We start from the raw sequence: 19,736 nt of genomic DNA on the forward strand, positions 1-19,736 counted from the left end.
TGGTCCAGTGGATCTCCTCAGCCAGCAGCCTTGACATGTGATCGGGCAACTGCACCTGATCACAGTAGGTCCACTAAAAGTGTTTGTTTTAGCCACTGACAGGCTCAGAGTGTTATTCTAAGTGTGTGACAGCATCATGGAAAGGATCCCTACAGAGAGAGACCTGGAAGATCCTTTTGGTTTAACCACAAACAGCCGTTATATCACTTGGTTCAAAGCCACCAGACTCCATTCACAAAACCAGTACTTTTACCTCGCCGAACATGAGTGCTGCTGCCTTGATCTGTTAGTTTGTTTGTGTTATCGTGTGTTACATGAATATTGTGTTAGATCTAAATTACCCCTTTAAAACATCAAAGTCACACAATAACTCACCAGTCGAGGCAGCAGTAGACCAGCAACTCCTGTGTTCTCTACTGTAAAATCACTGTTTTTGCCAATGGAGTCTGGTGAGTCTGAATAGTGCAATACAACTTGTGTTTGTGGTTAAACCAAAAGGATCTTCCAGGTCAGTGGCTAAAACAAGCACTTTTAGGCAACATGCTTTGATCAAGCACGACTCATTTAAACAATATATTTAACTGTTCATTACAAGCTACTGCAGCAATGCACACATTGGGCCATTGGGTGGAGTTGTTTGTCCACTTTGATGGAGACAGACTGAAAGAACAACAACTATTTCTTAATCTGCTGAACTCTGGTATAATTGTTTGTCTGACAGGACGTAGGATTTGGTCTCCTAATAGCTAAAAAGAAGCACTGTATTCTTATTTTATGCTATTAAACTAGCAAAGCGCCAGTCAATTACCAGCATGTTTCCTCATTAGACAACAGTAGTGACTTAAGAGACATTATCTGACTTTATTTAACTTATTATTTTGGCTTCACCCCTTCCTTACAGTGGGTGGAAGCAGTGCATGGGTGCACCAGATCCACTGGAGTGCATGTTTTTGTGCAGAATAACTAACACACAGCCTAATTAGTGAATGCACTTAGTTACTTTCCAGCGCTGCAGTCTGCAGGCTGTGAGAAAAGGCACAAAGACTAATAAACGGGATAATAATTTACAGTTATCCGCCTGTTGCAGTCAGATGAACTCTGTGAGTGGACTTTGGCCTGTGTCGGTGGAGGGAAAGCAGGTGACGGGTGAACTGTAATCAGAGGGGTTATATAACACAACTGTAGTGTTGAACAACGACACAAAGGCAGCTGACCGACCGCGTCACACCACAGCTACCTTCCTCCTCCACGCATCAAACAATACGGGCGTCACACTGCGAAATCAGATCCAACATGTGTTGGAAAGCTCTACTTGTATCCATTAAACTCACGAAAGCAGAATAATAAAGAGTAAAAGAATATTTGTCATAGTTGCTGAGTTAAATTTAAGCACATTAGAAGTTGAAAGCGCTAAAAAAACAACTATTAATACAGGTTTTTCTCCCCATATAATCAATATTACCAGGATTATTCGACATTTCACTGCTACCTAAGTTGTGTTTTGGGTCACAGTGTTTTGAGGAGCTCACACGTGTTCAGCAAACAACAGCTTTGGCTCCTTTCTCGTCTTTTTTCGACTGCTTAAAGTGCTTCGACTCCACATTCACTAATAATAATAATACAGAACTGGGCCACAAGGGTCTGAATGACAAAAGCAGGGACAAACTAGCAAAACTAGACGGTGTTGTGGTTGTGAATGCTCCACGCTCTATTTACCAATAAGAATACACCTCTGTGAAACACATGCAGACTGGGGATCAAACCACCTGGTGAACGACCCACTGAGCCACAGGACATGAATACGTTTAACCACAAATTTAATCTGCTTGCCAGAAAACATTTTTTGATCAGACTGTGGAAGTTTTCCTCTCAAACGTGGTCTGTTTGCATTATAAAGACACAAACGTGGCCTCGTACAGCAGCAAACTCACAAACACAGAAGAGCACAGAGTCAAAACACATTTGTTGAAGTTTTTGAAAGTTTGCTGAGTTAAATTTGAGCATCAGAAGTTATAAAGAAGCTATAAAACTACTATTAATAGGTTTTTTTACTATTTAAATTTGTGTTTTGTGGAATACATTTTTAATCATACATTCGTTTTACTTGCAATGCAACACTTTTTGATTGCAGTATCAATTGTTTTGCTTTAAAATCTATTTTTGGTTGCATTATAAAGACATAAAAACAGAAGAATAGAGAGTCAAAGCACACGGGTTTGAGTTTATGATGTTTAGAGTTGACATTTAAAGCTATAAAAAACTATTAATAGGAGTTTTTCTCCCTTTATAATCAGCACTACAAGGATTATTAGACATTTTAATTCCACTTGAGTTGTGTTTTGGGGAGCTCACGCAGGCTTGGCAGACAAAACTTTTGGATTTGCATGAATGCATTTTAATCACAAATTCATTTTACTTGCAATAAAACAAAGTTTTTCTCTCAAACCTAAGTAATTAAGACATAAAAGTGGCTGCAGAAAGCTCTATAATCAGAATAATAAAGAGTCAAAGAACGTGTGTGCGTGTGTGAGTTTATGAAGTTAAATTCAAGTGGGAAGTTTGAAGCCATGAAAACTCTCTGTCATCGACAGAAGACGGATTATTGGATGTTTTAAAGCCACCTGTGCTGCATGTCAGGTCAGAGAAGCTCCAACAGCCGAGCAGTGTTACCATGAGCCAGCATGTCCTCATCCGACCCTCCTGCCCGGCTCCTCCTCTCTGCCGGGCTGCCCTGTGCACCACATACCACCTGCAGCCAGTCAGCCGCTGGGCTCGCCGCCAGGCAGCCGGAGGACAACGGTGGCTGGGTGCCAGCCTGCACTTGTGGAGGAGTTAGTTGAGGGTAAAGCGTCGCAGCTCATCTCTTACTGTGTCATTTTTTTTTTGACTCTCAGTTCCACAAAGCTCTGCCTCTCTTTCCTCCCATTTCCCTCCCGCTGTAAGACTATAGTCCCCCACGTGTCCTGAGGTGACCTCACCTGGACCTCACCTCCCTCGGCGTGGAGGAGAGCGACGACACAGAGGAAGCACCTCTGTGTGTCTTTGTGATCTGTAGCTGAACTCAACTTTCTCTCTTCATTTGTTTCTCCGTCACTCTGCTGCTCACATACTTTTCTAGATTGTTTACTTGGACTGGTTTTCGCTCTCCCTCCCTCTCCCTCTCTCTCTTCCTCCCCATCTAAACTCTCTCACCCGCCCACTGGTTGGTTCCTACTGGCTGTTATGTGGCGATAAGAGCAGAGAAGAAACAGGACAGAAGGCCTCAGCAGCCCGAGATTTGGTCCTTTGCTGTTGCATCCACTAATCCTGCACTTTTCTCTCTCTTGCGGCGACCGTGAGTATCTGTTTTTGTCCAATAAAGAACTTGAGGATATGATAGAGGGACGGACTCCCCCTCCCCTGCTCCTTCTCCCCTAACTCCAAAGCAGCGAGGGAGAGTGGCGTACGTGCAGAAAAGCCAGTAAACCGCGACACAGATCAAGCAGAGAGATCTCTGTCACATTAATGTGCAGCAGTGAGCAGCGAGTGTTGGTGCTGCGCTTGCACCAAAATAAAAGCATGAACTATCTGGTGCTTTAAAAGATTCGTAGCTCCGTGCAGGTCCGCGTGCTCTCTGACACACTGACACACTTGTGTCAAAAAGTGTCTAAACTCCTTTGAGTTGCTTATTTTTCTTGTGCAGATTAAATAAAAAGATTCAGAGCAAAGACTGATTCACTGATTTGTCTTTAAATGTGTTTTATTACACGTTAAATGTCTGTGAGTTTACGTCTGTGTCCCTCTCAGAAGGTCACGTCGGACTCTTGAATTGACTAGCAGCCAATTTCCGCCATTTTCATTTGCTTTGTGTGCGCGTGCGTGCGTGTGTGTGTGTGTGTGTGTTTAATGTTGTTGGACACACCACCTTGGTTCAAGCCCAGCAGGGTGAGCAGTGAAATGGAGGCAGAGCCCAGCGTGGTACAAAAAAAAAGTTTGTTTAAGCCAGAACTTTAATTAAAACTGTTTAAAACTTTCCAGCGTTTGTTTTTATTAAAGATTTCGATCTTCACTTTTGTGTATTTGTACTAAATAAAGTAAAAATTCACAGTTTCCGCTGCGGATGAGCGTCTTTAAAGTCTTTAAAATGTTTATTGTTTCGCTGATGAGAGGAAATAAAATGAGAGAGACGGACTGTTAACTCTGAGTGCAGTTATTTTGTCTCGTTTCTAAACTTTTTCACAGGCTTCACTTCATCAAGAACTGATTTATAGATAAGGCCTGTTTTGAATTGGGAAGCAGCAGTTTAAACAACGAATTAAAAAGGTTTAAAAAGTTCTGCAATAAAGAAAAATACATAAAAGTAAAGTTAAAGTCAAGTTAAAGTCATTTTAAAGAAAACAGCTCTCTCTGAAATCAGTGCACAGTTAACACACTGTTCTACTTTGATATTTATATATTTATACTTTACATCTAAATGTGTTTGATTCTCACATTAATGGATCATCAGACAGATCAGCAGCCTCTAAATCCCTGCAGAAATCAATCAATCAATTTACTGGAGCATCAATGCTGGAGCTGCTGTCTGATTTATAACTACTTCTGGAGGAACTTCATGTTTATCATTATTAATTGTTACAGTATTATTTTCATAAATTATATTCGAACTATCAAAAGGTCACAAGAAATTCATTTCAGATGCTCCTTTTTTTGATTTTATGTTCCACTGCAGTGTATTTAAAGGATAACTATGGTATTTTTAAACCTAGTGACTCAGAAATATATATGTTGATGTTCCTACATTAGGGGTAAAAACATCCTCTCTTTTTAAGACTAATCACCTTATTAAATTCAGCTGTTAGATCGCTCTCTTCAAACACACCAGACTCCATTGACAAAAACAGTTATTTTACACAGTAGCTGCTAGTCAGTCACTGTCTCGGTTATTTAGTTTTGTTTGTGTTATTGTGTGACTTTGGTGTTTTCTACACGTTAGTTCAGATCTGAACTATTTCTTTAAAGCACCAAACTCACAATATAACACAAACAAACTAACAAAATGAGGCAGCAGTCGACCAGCAACTCGTGCCTTCTGCAAGGTAAAATTACTCCTTTTGTGAATGGAGTTTGGTGGCTTTGAATGGCATGATTCAATGGCTGAATGTTATTCTAAGTGTGTGACAGCATTATGGAAAGGATCCCTACAGAGAGAGACCTGGAAGATCCTTTTGGTTTAACCACAAACAGCCGTTATATCACTTGGTTCAAAGCCACCAGACTCCATTGACAAAACCAGTACTTTTACCTCGCCGAACATGAGTGCTGCTGCCTCGATCTATTAGTTTGTTTGAGTTATCGTGTGTTACATGAATATTGTGTTAGATCTAAATTATCCCTTTAAAACATCAAGTCACACAATAACTACCCAATCGAGGCAGCAGTAGACCAGCAACTCCTGTGTTCTCTACTGTAAAATCACTGTTTTTGCCAATGGAGTCTGGTGGGTCGGAATAGTGCGATACAACTTGTGTTTGTGGTTAAACCAAAAGGATCTTCCAGGTGTCTCTCTGTAGGGATCCTCTCTGTAGTGTTGTCAGACACTTTGAATAACAATCCTGCACTGAGCCTGTCAGTGGCAAAAACAAGCACTTTTATGGCCCAGAAGGACATTACAGCCCGTCTTACAACAACACAGCTGACCTACCAGCCATTTAAAACCCAAAATAAAGAGCCCAGGTTTAAAAATGCCAGACTTCTCCTTCATCAGTCAAAACTAATGAGGCGTACAGACCGGGGGAAGAAAGACTGCACATGACGTTCATCCAGGCCACCATCACAAAGCGCTTAATGAGATCTACTTCTTGTTGAGAATAACAAACACAGAGAGAGAGATAATACGCTCACTGTTTACTTTTAAACGGAAATTAAGACATAAAAAACATAACGAGCACCAGATAGTTACAGACGAACCAGTTCATGTGAATAGAGAGTGTGTGTGTGTGTGTGTGTGTGTTTATGCTCAAAATATAACGTAATTGTCATCTTTTCTGCCCTAATGAACTGCTGGTTGCAGTTACTGTTGCTTTTAAGTGCACTTCTGTGAGCCGTAAACACAAGTTGTCAGGCGCTCCACTGCTTTTGCCTCGATCACAGTGCAATTTATTCAAAGTGTATGTATGTGGGTTTGGCATTTTCCAGCATGTAAACAAAACAAAGTTATAAATATTGGGAATATGGAATTATTAAAACAGGCCCTTTAACTTATACCCATTACATGCAATTTCCCATAATGTTCATACGATGAGAGAATGTTTTTTACTCCCATTAAGACAATTAGTACAAGTTTTCTGATATTTAATGTTTAGATATTCAAATTAATTCATTTTCCAGAGCACAAATCTGAATGTTAGAAAAAGCCAGGTTCAAAATGTTTTGATTCATTTTGTTGACATGTTTGATTAAAGGGTTTTCTGTGTTTTCTGTGTTTTATTTTGGAATAAAATGCTCTGAATGATATATGAACAAACCCTTCTGTAAACATCTTCAGGATATAAAGAGGAATAAAACTGGAAAAAGTCTAATTTATGCTTCAGAAAGTGAGAAAAAATACTCACTCATGCTGAGAAAACGGCCATTAAAGAAATTAATTTAGGAAAAATCTACAGATGCAAACAGACAAAGTGAAGTAAAACAAAACACCTAAATGTGGATTCTGGACGTTTTTAATGTCCACTAGTCTGAAAGAAGACACGGTAAAATAGCCCTAAAATCTCAAAAACATGCATGTTCATGAAAAAACGTTGTATCACGCCAGTCTCCATTGAAAAATCAATGATTTTACCACGCAGAACAAAGGAGTGGCCACTTTTCTGCTGCCTCGAGCTGTTAGTTTGCTTGTGTTATTGCATGTTACCCAAGTATTGTGTCGGCTCTGAACTGACCGTTTAAAACACCAAAATCACACAATAACACAAACAAAACTAAATGACCGAGACAGTGATTTATTCGCAACTACTGTGTAAAATTACTGTTTTTGTCAATGGAGTCTGGTGGCTTTGAACCGAGTGATACAACAGCTGAATTTAATTAGTCTTAAAAAGAGAGGAAGGACATTACCAGTCCGGTTAATTACACTAATGATGATGGTAATGATGTGTTGTTGAAACATGTGATAAACGTGTGTGTGTGTGTGTGTGTGTGTGTGTGTGTGTGTTGCTGCTCACCTGTCCACAGATGCTCCACCTGACCGCAGGGCGCGTAGGAGGCCTGGTCGGCAGGCGCGCGGCCGTGGCCCTGACCACCGGCAGCGCGAGGATGGCGAGCCAAGGTCAGGGTAGGTGAAAACGGCGGAATTCCCTTTAATGGATAAACTACTGTCTGTTGTAAATGTCTCCATGTGGTACCTGGTCAAGGTGCACAGGTGCCGAAATCAGTGACTGAAATGGGAATTTTTATCATTTATTTCTAACAACACAGCAACAAATAATAATAATAATAATAATAATAATATTAGACCTGTAAGATCCTTTTGGTTTAACCACAAACAGCTGTTACGTCGCTCTCTGCAAAGGCACCAGACTCCATTGACAAAAACAGTAATTTTACCTTGCAGAACACAGGAGTTGTAAGCATAGCTGCTGTGACTTTGGTGTTTTTTTTACGTTAGTTCAGATCTGAACCAATTCTTCAAAACCCCAAATTCACACAATAACACAAATAAACTAAGCGATTGAGGCAGCGGAAGACCGGCAACTCCTGTGATCTGCGAGGTAAAGTTACTGTTTTTGTCAATGGAGTCTGGTGGCTTTGAACCAGGTGATACATCGACTATTTCTGAGTAAACCAAAAGGATCTTCCAGGTCTATCTCTGTAGGGATCCTTTCCATAATGCTGTCAGACATAACATTGCAGCTATTACAGCCTCGTGCCAACCATCGTGCCATTCAAAGCCGCCAGACTCCACTGACAAAAACAGTAATTTTACCTCACAGTACACAGGACTGGCAAGCCTACCACTACCTCAATCAGTTATGTTGTTTGTGCCATTGTGTGTTATACAAATATTGTGTTGGCTCCGAATCAACGGTGTAAAACATCAAAGTCACACAATAACACAAACAAAACTAAATAACCAAGACAGTGACTGACTAGCAGCTACTCTGTAAAATCACTATTTTTGTCAGTGGAGTCTGGTATGTTTGAAGAGAGCAATTTAACAGTGGAATTTAATAAGTACATTTTTTTTTTTTTTTAAAAGAGGAATTTTACCCCTAATGAAGGATATAGAATATATATTTCTGATCTGAACTTACCTGGTCACTGGCTAAAACATGCACTTTTAGTGGACGTGTGTTGATTGGGTGCAGTTGCCCCAAAGGATTAACATCACAGCCCACTCACAGCTGCAGCTGGTCACACTGGATCAATTCTATATTGGTCCTCTATATCATGTACAAACGGTGCTTAGGTTTAAAAATACAGGAGTTTGTCCTTTAATCTGACACCTGTACATGTTTTTCCATTATTCAGAAGGCTGATGCACCAGAAGAAACCAGCAGGTGGCGCTGCTGTACCACCAATACAGAGAGGAGGCTTTTGTGTTGGAGGTGTAGGAGCCAGGTTTTTACAAACAGTGATTCTTCCTGTCTGTGTCCATCCAGAGGTGTCAGGTGTGACGGACCTGTCCAAGCCAACATACAAGGACAGCGTGATCATGCCTCTGCCGGACAAACCGTTCAGGTACCCAGAGACTGATGCCGAGAAGAGCCTGAAACAGAAGGAGAAGGGGCCCTGGGGCCAGCTGACCAAAGAGGAGAAGCTCGCCTGTGCGGTTCTTCGTCAATACACACAAAAACACACATCTCATGTGGAAAAACACACATAAAAATGAATTAAATGTGAATTAAAAGCACATAATAAAACACACAGCACAGTAACAAACTACGGTTACTGAAGTATTCTCACATTAAATAACAATATAACCATATGTTATAATGTCACTTTGCAAATGAAGATTTTAAAAACCTTTTTTTTTTACCAGCTTATAAAATAAAATTAGTGGTTACACAGTAAATGAAACCACACTACAGTACATGAATTAACAAATACTACATGTTGCTGCAATGATTTATTTCCTCTGCATATTGGATACTTGTACACATTTTTTCTGATAATACTTTTTGCTAGTTTTTTGTCTAACCAGAAACAGCCGTTGTATCATGCCAGACTCCATTGAAAAAAACACAAATTGTTACAAAAGTGTTACAAATATTGTGTTGGATCTGAACTAACCCTTTAAAACACCAAAGTCACACAACAACACAAACAAAACTAAAATGACCCAGATAGCAGTTGAGCAGCAGCTTCTGTGTAAAATTACTGTTTTTGTCAATGGAGTCTGGTAGTTTTGAAACAAATGGTTCAACGGTTCATGTGGGAGGGGGGTGAGTAGAAATATCTCTGTCTTACATTAATGGTACAGTTCATTTTAACTCTGTCTCTCCCATCTCTCCTTGACCCCCCCCCCCCACAGTGTACCGGCTGAGTTTCAATAAGACCATCCCACAGACGAGGCAAATATCACATCACTGGAAGTCAGTAATGGGGGCTTTCTTCTTCTTCTTGGGCCTCACCGGCCTGCTGGTCTGGTGGCAGAAAGTCTACGGTAAATCCGCCTCGATACTCCTCAGTGAGTCAGAACCAGGTAGCCAGCATGTACACCTGGACCTGAGTCGACTGAATGGTGCTCAGGTTGTGGACGTAGCCGCCATTTTGAAGCTGAAGTTTGGCTTTATGGGTGTCACCATCTTGGTTTTTTGGTCTATTTTCCTCTAAATGGGACCATTTACAAGGCTGTAAACTAGCGACTGAGACCATAAATGCATCAGGAAAAATTTTTACTGAGCTGATAAGTCAAGTAGAGAAGTCGGCCCGTTTTCTCATTGACTTCCATCCAATCAGACCTCTGTTTGGAGCCAGTGCTGTTTTATTACTTCTGATAAGTACAGAGTTTTTTCCTCTCCTGTAGTTTCTGGCTGAGGCCTCTGCGGTGTGTTAAGGTGCTTTTGCTGACATGCGGTCTCTGTTCCTTGTTTGCCGTAGTCTACCCGAAGCCCCCCAGGACCTTCGACGAGGAGTGGCAGGCCAAGCAGCTAAAGCGGATGTTGGATATGAGGATGAACCCCGTCGAGGGCATATCAGCCCAGTGGGACTACGAGAAGGGTCAGTGGAAGTAAAGGGGGCGGCTGCACTGAGGTCGAGGCGGCACAGAGTCCAGACCTGCCGCCTCAGACGGTGGATTCATGGAAGTCAGTCTCAATTTGAATGTTGCGTCACAACCATCCAAACCACCAGAGAGACGCCGCTTTTTTCTCCACTGGGGTCGTTTTGCTCTGCGTCACCTGTGGCTCTCAGCCGGCCTCCGCCTCTCCAACCACTGCAGCCACAACAACCTGCCGTGGTCATAACTGTGTCCGTCCTGTTGCAGCCATATAAATAATAATAACGATAATAATAATAATAAAGTTTTGCTCATGTCTCTGTCCAGCTCTTTTATTATCTGGAGGTAGCTGCCAGTCTACCTGCTGATCTTAAGTGCCGGGGTCTTATTTGTTTAAATGCAAAGCAGCGCACAGGGACGCCATTAAGTCGGTTTAATGAGGGTATACATATTTTGGGCCTCTGTCGGCAGGTGAGAACAGGTATGTAGTAGTTGTGATGTAATCCTTCAGGGCAACTGCTCACGCTCAAGGTGCGTCCAATAAAAATGCTTATTTTTGCCACTGACAGGCTCAGATTGTTCTTCTAAGTGTCTGACAGTATTATGGAAAGGATCCCTGCAGAGATAGACCTGTGAGATCCTCTTTGTTTAACCACAAACAGCCGTTATATCACTCAGGTCAAAGCCACCAGACTTCATTGACAAAAGCAGTACTTTAACCACACAGAACGCTGGAGTCGCTGGTCTACTGCTGCCTCTCTGTTAGTTTGTTTGTGTTATTGTGTGTGTTATAAAAATCCAAACTGGATTAAAATCAACCCCTTAAGAGAAAACAAAGTCACACAATAGTGCAAACAAACTCACCAATGGAGACGGCAGTAGACCAGCAGCTCCTGTTTAAAATCACCGTTTTTGTCAATGGAGTCTGGTGGCTTTCAACCAAGTGATATAACGGCTGTTTGTGGTTAAACCGAAAGGATCTTACAGGTTTATCTCTGTGGGGATCCTTTCTGTAATGCTGTCAGACACTTAGAATACGTTTTTTTGTACCTATCAGTCATTAAGACACCAAAATGTTAAAAAAACAAACAAAAAAAAGAGCCCACGCTTAAAAATACAGGAGTTAACCTTTAATGGTGAGCAACAGGAATTCATTAAACATCCTTCATTAAATCATCGTGAGTCATAAATCAGTTAAACATCACTTGAAGTCTATAATTTCTATCCAACAGCTACTCAATCAAGTCTCGACAGACGCTCTTGTTCCCCAGAGGATGAATCCTTTTCTCCACAGGGTCTTGATCCTCTAACGTCACAAACCAAAGTACTTTTAGGCATCAAATTAACTTTCCTCTGGCTAATTTCTTCTTCTGGAGATGCCGTGAATATCTGATGACACCCACCCACCATCCACCCAAACACACAGACTCGGTACGTCTGTCAACATGGGCTTTATTAGGTTCACTGTAATTTTAAATTTTACAATGTCTAAGACAAACAAACAGACCATTGGACACAGTTGTGATCTTTAACTCCGTCCTCTTCAACACCTGACAAGAATGCACCAACTTTTTGAAAATATCCTCTCGCTGTTTTTTGCATTTTCTTGTCTAGTGGCAACCCCCCCCCCCAAAAAAACAAACCAAAACAACAAATGACAATATACACATCAATGTAAAGATGGAGTTTAAGGCCATTTGAAGGGGCACAAGTATGTTTTTTTTTTTTTACACCAAATATAAATATTGTTTAAAAGCCGTCAGTTCTGTTTTTCTTAAATATATCGCTAAGCTAACGTACTATTCTACTCAGTTTAAATAACTAGCATATATATATATGTATACATATATATACACATATATATATATGTATACATATATACATATATATATACACATACATACATATATATATACATACATATATATACACACACACACACACACACATATATATATATATATATGTATGTGTGTGTGTATAGGGTTGTGCCGATGCTGTCACACTTCCTTCATTTGTGCCTCCTTTAAGGACTTTTTTGCCACACAGAAATTCACACGCATGCACACACACACACACACACACACACACACACACTCACGAATGTGTAGGAAGGGGAAGTTGTTTGAGTGAATGCAGCAGAGAAAAACCTGCGAGCAGCTTCTTGGCGGGGCCATACACTAGAAAAATATATATATATATATATGAGTGTGTGTGTGTGTGTGTGTGTGTATATACTGTACTGGAATGTATGAGAGCAGATCTTGGCTAATAAGATGCTCAGGACACAAGCATGGAGACGATCATCAATAATCGATGCGGTTTGTTTGTTTTTTTATTTATTTGGCAAAGTGTTTGTTCCAAAGGTAACAATCAGAAATCCTTCTTTGTTTGTTTGCACGATTCTGTGTGAAGTCAACGGAGAGAGACGTACTTACAGATGTGTGAATCCAAATTTCTTTTTTTTGTTTTTCTCCTTACTTATATATTCTTATATATTTTGGGTTTCGAATTGACTGGCAGGTACAACAGGTGGGGAATGGGCAACATTAGCTGTTGCCTTCGGGGCAATTGTGCCCTAAAAGTACTAATAAGGGCTTCTTTTTGCTACCGACAGAATGGGATTGTTATTCATAGTGTTTGACAACATTAAGTAAAGAGATAGACCTGTAAGATCATTTTGGTTTAACCAGAAACAGCCACTGATTAGGAGTGATTCAAAGCCACCAGACTCTATTGACAAAAACATTTGTTTGACATTTGTTTGTGTTACTGTGTTGCATCTAAAATACCCATTTAAAAACACCAAAGTCAGACAATAACGCAAATAAACTAACCAATTGAGACAGCAGTAGAGCAGAAACCCCCATGTAAAATTACTGTTTTTGACAACGGAGTCTGGTGGGTTTGATTATCGCCACTGCTTAAACAAAAAGGATCTTACAGATCGATCTCTGTAGGGATCCTTTGTTTGTTTATTTGTGTTATTGTGCAACTTTGGTGTTTTAAAGAGTTAGTTCAATATATGTTTGCACAATACAAACTTTTCGTTCCCACCAGTCATTTCAAACCCAAAATATGCTAAAATAAAGTAGGGCCCAAATCTAAAAATAGAGGAGTTGTCCCATAATGTTTACTCTCCGAGTGTCCACATGGCTGAATCTAGTGCAAGTGGACCCTTTATTGATGAGAAAATGGCGCCTGCCCGTCCTGCACCAGAGCGGTGTTGTGCTTTATTGAGCTGCTGTGATGCACATGAGCAGAACAGAGTTGTTGTCAGCTGGAGACGATAATCGGAGTAAGATCAAGACTGAAGTACTTCGAGCGAAACCCCCTTTCTCACCCACACACACACACACACACACACACACACACACACACACACACACCCCTTCCCTGTAAATTAATCGAGCTGCCAGTCGGTGTGAGGAAACGCCAGGTGACAAACACTCCTCCAACTTTAAATTAAAGATGGAAGGATGTTTAGAAACAAAGACAAGGCCTCCTCCTCCTCCTCCTCCTCTTCCTCCTCCTCTTCCTCCCTCCACCACCCCTTGTCTCTCGTGGACTACATGTGACTGGCAGGTGTGTGTGCTGAGGTGTGTGTATGTGTGTGAGGCAGCAGGTGGGCCAGTCGTGACTGACACACGTGACTAGGTGCAGTGACAGCCGCTGGGGGCCGCAGAGGAAGAGGAGGAGCTGGATGGCGAGGGGAGGCGGAGGAGAGACGGATGGAGATTTGACAGATTGGAGGCGTCTGGGGAGGACGGAGGAGGAGACGGTGGTGGAGGGAAGGAGGGAGGGAGGGAGTCGGACTGTGAAAGTGACGCATGGACAACTTGGAGTGAGAGTGTGTGAGATGAGATATGAAGGTTCGGGTGTTTCGTTTTTTACGCTCCTTCAGCTGCTGACAGTCGTTGATTCGCTTTAAGACAGTAAACAGACGCATCCTCACAAGTTTCAGCTCAAATTTAAGTGGAATGACGTCTGATGCAGAACCGCAGAGCATCCGGAAACATACATCATCAAAAAGGCTGAAGAATAAATGACATTTTAATGAAATTAGAAATAAAAGTGGGGAAAAAATGGGAGAAATAATCTGTTTGAGCACTGCAGCACATGATTAGGATTTTATTTTAACCCCCCTGCTAATGAACAGTTTACACAACTGTCATTTAGTCAAAATGTCAGAAAATAGTGAAAAACGGGCGTCACAATCTCAAGGTGAACTCTTCTAACTCAGAACAAACCCCAAAGGTATTTAATTCACACATAATTGTATGATTTTAAAACACAACAGCAGAGAAAAGCAGCAAATCCTCACGTCTGACAAGCTGGAATCAGTGAATTTTGTTAATTAGTCATTAATCGATTATCAAATCTTTGCAGCTCTAAAAACAATCCAATATGAGGTTATCAACAAACTGTAATACAGTCGTAAACTGGTGTCGTCAGGATGACGCCACTGATGAAGGCCATGACGGACGGCTGAAAGCCCAGGAATGAGTCCAGGAAGTGGAGTGAAGACTTAAGTACCTCTGAGGTAAAGAATGAACCTTCAGGCTCAACGTGTCTTTATTAAACCTGCATTGAATCAGATTTAACTGTTACCAGTCAGTCATTTACTACCTGTTCATACACAGACTGTTTTAACTGTTGATAAATACCTTAATAAACATTTAATTGTCCTTTTACCTGCTTATAACTATATTAAAGGGTGTTATTAACTATTTATTAAGTGTTTATACACTGCTTATTAATGTTAAATCTGGAGAACTTTTCATACAAATATTAAAGGTTAACTCCAATATTATTAAACTTGTGCCCTGATTTTACATATTTTGGGTTTGACACAGCAGATTTGATGACGAATGAGCTACAATGGCTGTGATGCAACCTGATCAACCTGGAAGATCATTTTGGTTGATCTAATTTTATCCATTCAATGCCACCAGACTCTATTGAGAAAAACAATAATTTTACATCGCAACTGCTCAACTGCTTTGCTCTGTTAGTTTGTTTGTGTTATGAAAATGTTGTGTTGGCTCTCAACTGACCCTTTAAACTCATCAAAGCCACAAAATAATACAAACAAACTAACTTATCAAGACAGTGGTAGACGAGACACTCGTAAAATTACTGGTTTTGTCAATGGAGTCTGGTGGGTTTGAACCGTCTGGTGAAAAGGCTGTTTGTGGTTAAACCAAAAGGATCTTCCAGGTCTCTCTCTGTAGGGATCCTTTCCATGATGCTGTCACACATTTAGAATAACAATCTGAGCCTGTCAGTGGATCAAACAAGCTCTTTTAGTGGACATTACAGCCATTGTTTGTTCTCAGCTGCCGGCTGAGTTGATCAGTTTTTGTGCCCAACAGTCATTTAAAACCCAAAATATGTAAAATTAGAGCCCAGGTTTAAAAAAGAAAGTTCTCCTTTAAGCCAGTTAAGACTAAAGAGTGTCTGATTGAGTGTCGCTGCTCTTTTTATCTTTTGTATGTGTTGCTACAGTATCTTCTGCATTCAGCTACTGTGGAGTAAACGTGGAGGGTCTGGGCCGTGGCGCCCCGCCTCTATGAACTGCAGTTACACCGATGTCAGCGGTCTGGCACTGGTGAGCGGGCTGACTGAGCACAAGCAGGATAAAACCAAGGCCAAGTATGACCATAAAGCACAGATGAGCGGGAGCAGAGGGGTTTTAATGGTTCACAGATCCAAAAACCAAACGCACCACCAAACACAAACAAGCAGAGGAGTTAGTTTCCCCATTAGGCTTTTAGTTTATCACTCCCAGGTTTTATTAACTAAAATCTTGTCTTCTTGACTCCTTCTCATTTATCATCCACACACACACACACAAAAAACAACCAATAAGCAAAAAGGCAAAACAATCAGTGTGTGGAGTCGTGGATTATGAAGCGATGCGGTGTGTGTGTGTGTGTGTGTGTGTGTGTTGGTGATCGGGATGGCTGGCAGGAAGTGGGACCTACAGAAGCTGTTCGGGGACAGGTGCTACATCCTCCCCTGCTTTCACTCTCCATATGGCACGTACAAAGCTACTGTAGAGCCGTCGGCGGAGACGAACGACAAAACGAGCTTCAAGACGAGACACGTGGGGCGGGCCGGGCCCCACAACACACTCTTTACATCAGGTTTGGGTTTAAACTGTGAAGACTGGAATCAGTTTTGGCCTCTTTTGAGGAGGAACGAAAGAAGAATTGGACACTGAAATTTGTTAAAAACTAATGCAAACAAATGTAGAGAAAGAAAAATAACCAGCAGTGAAAGGAACAGAGGGAGCAGTCGGTTCAGTGGGTGAGACAATAACGTCTGTGGCTGTGTCATTTTTCATCAGGGTGGATTAAGGTGAGCACATGACTGCGTGTGATTCTTCCTCTTCTCCGTCTGTTTTCTCTCAAAAGTTCGACAACATGTGAGGATTTTTAGTTCACCGTGGGGCACGAGAGGGGGAGGAAAGGGGTAAAAAAAAAAAAAAAAAAAAAGTAAACATCAGCAGTTCTGTCGAGACAAACTGGACCTTCATTTTGACCTCCGTGGGGTGCAGGCTGAGGGGGAGGTGAAGGAGGCGGGAAGAGTTATTGGGGGGGGAAGGTTGCCGTGTGTCTCCCTTCACAGGCGTTTCTGGGCGATGAGCGAGCCCACCACGACCCCGGTCACCAGCGTCATCCCCGCCAGCAGCCACTTCTTGAAGCTCTCCTGAGACCTCCTGCCCTCCGCTGCTGCGTCCTGCCCGAAGATTTCGGCAAAGCGCTCCTGGAAGACGTGAAAGAAGCAGAGAGAAAACAGGGGAGGAAGGAGAGGGTTAATGCCACAAGCGTTTGCTGCTGACTGCGTGACATGTACTCAAATCTGAAAGGTAAAAAAAAAAAAAAACCCAAAAAAACCCACACTTCCCAGAACTCCCCACTAAAAAACAAAAAACAAGGTGCAGGTTTTCAGGTTCAGACTCAGGTAGATTCCCTTCTCTAAAGGTCTCGAGGCCTCAAACCAGAAAATGGGCTCCTGAGCCGCCCACAGCTGGTATCTATATGACTGTCAGAGCCCACATGGTCACATGTGGAAATTTCCACCCTCCACAGTAATCATACATGTATGGCAACATCACGTCTAGCAGAAAATTAAACAAAAAAAGCCCCGAAAGCCACCTGCATTGATTCTGTGCACAACAACAACATCTCGCTGATTAAAAGGAAAAATTTACACCATTAAATCATCCGATAGGAACCGGTCACGGTCAACTCTAGAAATTTTCCACCCACCCCCCCGCCTGCAGTGGATCCCTGCAGGACTGCCGTTATTGCAGACATTCTTTCCCACCGTTGTCCTCAGATTGCCAAGACTACGTCACCGCCCACTGAAATCATTTCCTGGAAATGAGACATGCAGAGCGCGCAGTTTTAACCTCTGGCCACAGGGAGGCGCCAGACGGGCTGAAATGTCCCGTAGAGACTCTGCGGCTGATCAGCTGAGCTGGACATGGCCCTCTGAGTCACCGCTGATGATGTCCACACTTCAAACCAGCCGCTGCTTCACCTCCTTAAACATGATCTGGGTGGCTAATGCTCCCTTGTTAAGAACAAATCATGAGCATTAAATCTGAACAAATGACTAATTCAGACGTCTGGTTCTTAGTCAAGGGTGGATTCAACAGGCAGGACAGAAGGACTTTCACTGAGGGAGGGGTGAGGAGGATGAGGAGGGGGGAGTTTACTGGAAACTATGCTGAGGAAGAGACAGGAAGACGAGAGTGAAAGGACAGAGATGTAATCAGTTAAACTCTGAAAGAATGCGAAGGAGGGGGCAGTCGTTGCTGGAAACAGAGAGTGATGAAACGGAGGATATTATCGGCCAAAGCGGGAAAGTCCTCACCCCGAAATAAAAAATCCATCATCAGTTCAGCTCCAGAAACACAATTCACCATGGTGACGTGCAAATAATGGGCAAAACTTTCACTTTAATCCAATGGAGCTGGGAATAGTCAGTGTTTGTTCAGTGTAGTTCATCATTTACAGACTTGGATTTCCTTAAAGGATAATAATACTCCTAAATATTTAAACCTGGCCTCCTGGTAGGTGCAAATACTTTTGGAGTGGGTCCAGTAGATCGACTCCACAGTGGCTGTACTGTAATCCTTTAGTCCGATCAAAATACTGCCACTACAAGTGCTTGTTTTAGCCGCTGACAGGCTCAGATTGTTATTCAAACTGTCTGATAACATCATAGAAAGGATGCCTACAGAGAGAGACCTGTATGAGCCAGAAACAGATGCTATATAATGCTTGGTTCAAAGCCACCAGACTCCATTGACAAAAACAGTAACAGTATTTTACCTTGCAGGACACAGGAGTTGCTGCTCTGCTGCCGTCTCCACTGGCAAGTTTGTTTGTGTTATTGTGTGTTAGACACATTTCATATTGGATCCAAACTACCCTTTTAAAAACACCAAAGTCACACGATAACACAAACAAACTAACAATAGCAGCGGTAGAGCCAGCAACTTGAAAGTAAAATATCTGTTTTTGTCAGTGGAGTCTGGTGGGTTTGCAGAAAGCACTACAACAGACACATTTACAGGTTTTTCTTTGTATGGATCCTTTCTGTAATGTTGCCAGACACTTGGAATAACAATCTGAGCCTGTCAGAGCAACAACAAGACGTGCTTTTATTGGACACAGTAGCCCAAAGGATTACATCACAGCAATTGTCTCTCAACTCATTCATCGCCCATTCCCAGCTGCCAACAGAGGCGCCCTACTGGACCACTTCCATAAAGTTTCTGTACCTACCAGTGATTGCGAACCTAAAATATGTAAAAATAGAGCCCAAGTTAAAAAAAAAACACCCGTAAGAGGTTGGGGGACACCCGTGCCAATGAGAAGCATTATGAGTTTCCACAGTAACAAACCTCAGCTCAGGATTTGACTAAACCCACTTTCTGGGACAGTCCCCTAGAAGGAAGGACATGTGAGAGAAACAAGACAGAGAGGCGGAGGAGTGCCATTCCTGAACCTTTGAGTCATTCTGGCTTCTGTTTCATAAGAGAAATTGGGGGTCGAGCTTCCCCCCTTCAGAGTAAAACATGAATAATGAAACTGAGTGCTGCTTATTCTGAGGAAACACACCGACAATGAGATTGCGTAGTTACGGGATGATGTCTTAATGATGAACATTGCAGGAGTCAGGGGCCGGTTTGAGTTCTGAGGATATCAATCGTCTCATTCTGACCAATATTTCCAAGAAAGTGCAGGGTGTGGGTGCTCTGGAGGAAGATAAGAGAAGAGCTGATGCAGTCATGACCTAAACCAGAATCTTGAATGGCAGCTCAGTGTAACATACAAGATTACGTCAGCTTTATTTTACCATAGGAGGGTAAATCTGGTGATATTCAACTATTTAGTTATTATAGTTTACATAATTATTGTCAACAAATCAAAACTAAATGTCTCCCATTAACAAATATTGTATCTAAAAACACATCGGTGAGCCGACAGTCGCACCAGCGCTTTTATTGCACCTGAGAGGC

General features: G+C 41.9%; 2 protein-coding genes across 6 annotated transcripts in view; one reads left to right on the plus strand and one right to left on the minus strand.

Annotated features, from left to right (window-relative positions):
- The first annotated feature begins 3,155 nt into the window (after nt 1-3,155).
- cox4i2 (cytochrome c oxidase subunit 4I2) lies at nt 3,156-10,511 on the plus strand. Of its 2 annotated transcripts, none has more exons than XM_070838802.1 (5): nt 3,156-3,334; nt 7,210-7,303; nt 8,637-8,801; nt 9,509-9,640; nt 10,078-10,511. In XM_070838802.1, the coding sequence occupies exons 2-5, from the start codon at nt 7,210-7,212 to the stop codon at nt 10,209-10,211; spliced, it is 525 nt and encodes a 174-aa protein (XP_070694903.1). In that variant the 5' UTR covers nt 3,156-3,334; the 3' UTR covers nt 10,212-10,511. The 2 variants fall into 2 exon arrangements, with proteins under 2 accessions (XP_070694903.1, XP_070694902.1); XM_070838801.1 differs by having other exon boundaries at nt 3,157-3,334; nt 7,210-7,309.
- A 796-nt stretch (nt 10,512-11,307) lies between these two features.
- Nucleotides 11,308-19,736, minus strand: part of bcl2l1 (BCL2 like 1) — a 35,664-nt gene continuing 27,235 nt past the window's right edge. For 2 of the 4 annotated variants that reach the window (XM_070838796.1, XM_070838800.1), the window contains exons 3-4: nt 13,747-16,966; nt 11,308-13,712 (exon numbers count right to left, since the gene is read on the minus strand). In XM_070838796.1, coding sequence (XP_070694897.1) covers nt 16,823-16,966 — 144 coding nt within the window. In that variant the 3' untranslated portion in view covers nt 11,308-13,712; nt 13,747-16,822. The remainder of the gene's footprint in view (nt 13,713-13,746; nt 16,967-19,736) is intronic. The other 2 variants (XM_070838799.1, XM_070838797.1) reach the window with 2 other exon arrangements.

Source organism: Pempheris klunzingeri, chromosome 11 (assembly GCF_042242105.1).
Source record: "Pempheris klunzingeri isolate RE-2024b chromosome 11, fPemKlu1.hap1, whole genome shotgun sequence".
Taxonomy (NCBI): domain Eukaryota; kingdom Metazoa; phylum Chordata; class Actinopteri; order Acropomatiformes; family Pempheridae; genus Pempheris; species Pempheris klunzingeri.

What these genes read in the sequence shown, in the direction of transcription:
- cox4i2 (XM_070838801.1), top strand. Translation starts at nt 7,210, where the DNA reads ATGCTCCACCTGACCGCAGGGCGCGTAGGAGGCCTGGTCGGCAGGCGC. An exon ending in GATGGCGAGCCAAGGTCAGG is followed by an intron (nt 7,310 to 8,636) that starts GTAGGTGAAAAC and finishes GTGTCCATCCAG; the next exon opens with AGGTGTCAGGTGTGACGGAC. An exon ending in CAAAGAGGAGAAGCTCGCCT is followed by an intron (nt 8,802 to 9,508) that starts GTGCGGTTCTTC and finishes CCCCCCCCACAG; the next exon opens with TGTACCGGCTGAGTTTCAAT.